General features: G+C 39.9%; 1 protein-coding gene across 3 annotated transcripts; it reads right to left on the bottom strand.

The window, feature by feature from the left end:
• Positions 1–274: 274 nt before the first annotated feature.
• Positions 275–1,396, bottom strand: LOC122613942. 3 transcript variants are annotated; one of them, XM_043788373.1, is made up of 4 exons: positions 1,116–1,396; positions 933–1,065; positions 764–878; positions 275–706 (listed from the first exon to the last, which is right to left on the bottom strand). In XM_043788373.1, exons 1-3 carry the CDS (start codon positions 1,365–1,367, stop codon positions 778–780), a joined length of 486 nt encoding a protein of 161 aa, XP_043644308.1. In that variant the 5' UTR covers positions 1,368–1,396; the 3' UTR covers positions 275–706; positions 764–777. The 3 variants fall into 3 exon arrangements, with proteins under 3 accessions (XP_043644308.1, XP_043644307.1, XP_043644306.1); XM_043788372.1 differs by having other exon boundaries at positions 275–682; XM_043788371.1 differs by having other exon boundaries at positions 275–878.
• Positions 1,397–1,778: the final 382 nt, after the last annotated feature.

Below are 1,778 nucleotides of genomic sequence, written 5' to 3'. Positions count from 1 at the left end.
AAAATATTGGCATTAATTAATGAAGTAGTTTCTACAGATTATTTTGCCTTATATAACTAGCGATTTATGGATTGGTTGATATGGATTTCAAGTGCAAAATCAGTGCATATTGAAAGGTGCAATCACATATGTTTTTTTTCTGTGTATCAGCAACAATGTCGCGCAGGCGTAACTCGAAACCAGAGGGGACATACTCGTAAATCGCCGGGCTGAAGGGAAAGAAAGGAACGAGGGAAGAAAACAAAAAGCGTACAGAGAACGAATATTTCTGGTTTTTATTTCATCGCCCAGCGAGGAGAGGTAGGGCATATTTTTTAATTTATATTTCGTTAATTTTTATATGAAGAGTTGACATCCAGACGCACCGTTCTTGGCCCGATATCTCCACGTTCGTCGCCATCAGCCATCCGCCATCAGCAGCCGCATGCCGTCCTCGACTTTGGTCTTCGTCTTGGCCGTTATCGCCCGTTTAGGCAACGCCGCTGGGAGCACAGACTCCAACTCCAGCTCCAACTCCATCTCCATCTCCAACTCCAAGTCCAGGTCCAACCCCAATTCCAATTCCGAATTGGACCCCGAGTCAGACTCCAACTCCCATTATGATAAATCATTTTTGTTTTTATTTCTTGACATGTTTTCCTGCTCTCAAGTCATCCAACCTTATCGCTGTCTTCTGTGTGTTCTACCGGAAAAAGTGGCATACGATCTTAAGTCATATAAAATATAAAAATATATATGTATGTATATTTTAATTGATGCTAACTTGGCAAAATGCTTTCAATATTCTATATTAAATTCGGACACAGCTCTCAGCCTTTTAAGACTTTTTAGCTCATAGAAATATGAGCACACAACCAGATCGATGTAGATCAAAATTCCTGCAAATGACAGTTTTATGAGGAGAGACGTATTATTGCAATGGATTTACTTACCAAGAGGCACAAGATATATAACAAAACTTTCGAATTCTATGCCGTATATGATGGCGGTCAGCAGATAGAATGATTCCACAGAAATGGGAGGTATTTGCGCCAGTAAAAACAGGAACAGGAATTCATATTTCTTCTACAAATCAAATTTGTTAGATCGTTTAAATAAGTGCGAAAGATATTTACCAGAATAGCTCCGAGTAACAGAAGCAGAGTTACACAGGCCATAACGATGAACGAAATGCCCAGTACCCAAAAGCCTCTAGTCTTCTTTTTATATTCGCGAGTAGTAAAGTCGATAGTAGCTCTTCGCGAATTTATCATTTGATAGTGCATAAAGTAAGCCATTAGACTGTAGTATAGCATTATCCACAATGAACCTATAATGCAACCAGTGCGCGGGCCAAAGAAATAGCAGCAGCCCAGAAGTATAGCCATTTTAGTGTAATCAAAAACATATGATGCCTAAGGCAAAGTAATGTTGTTTAAATATTTGTTAAGGAGCCGTAAATGTGATCAGCAATTCAACGCAGATTTCACGTGCTGATAATTATTGCTTTCGCGGAATTAAATTAGGTTACAAGTGTCAAATACGTTGACCCTGCCAGAGTACGAAACGTAAGCGAACATTTAGGAATTCGCTTTTAACTGGCCCATGATTCATGCGGTGAATCGACCCACCGACCGAGTTGGTTGGTCGAGACAATTTAAAGACCGAACCTGAAACAAAAACCAAACCGAGCAAAACCCAACTGATAGCATCGCGGCAAAACGAAATGCCATAAAAAAGATCAGGGCAACTCCTCGCTGCGAGTGAGTTTTGCAGAAAAATTAAGAAATTCATAAGTT

The sequence above is a fragment of the Drosophila teissieri genome, chromosome 2R, assembly GCF_016746235.2.
Source record: "Drosophila teissieri strain GT53w chromosome 2R, Prin_Dtei_1.1, whole genome shotgun sequence".
In the NCBI taxonomy this organism is placed as follows: Eukaryota; Metazoa; Arthropoda; class Insecta; order Diptera; family Drosophilidae; genus Drosophila; species Drosophila teissieri.
Note: the sequence above shows the minus strand (reverse complement) of the source record. Positions and strands in the feature narration are given on the sequence as shown.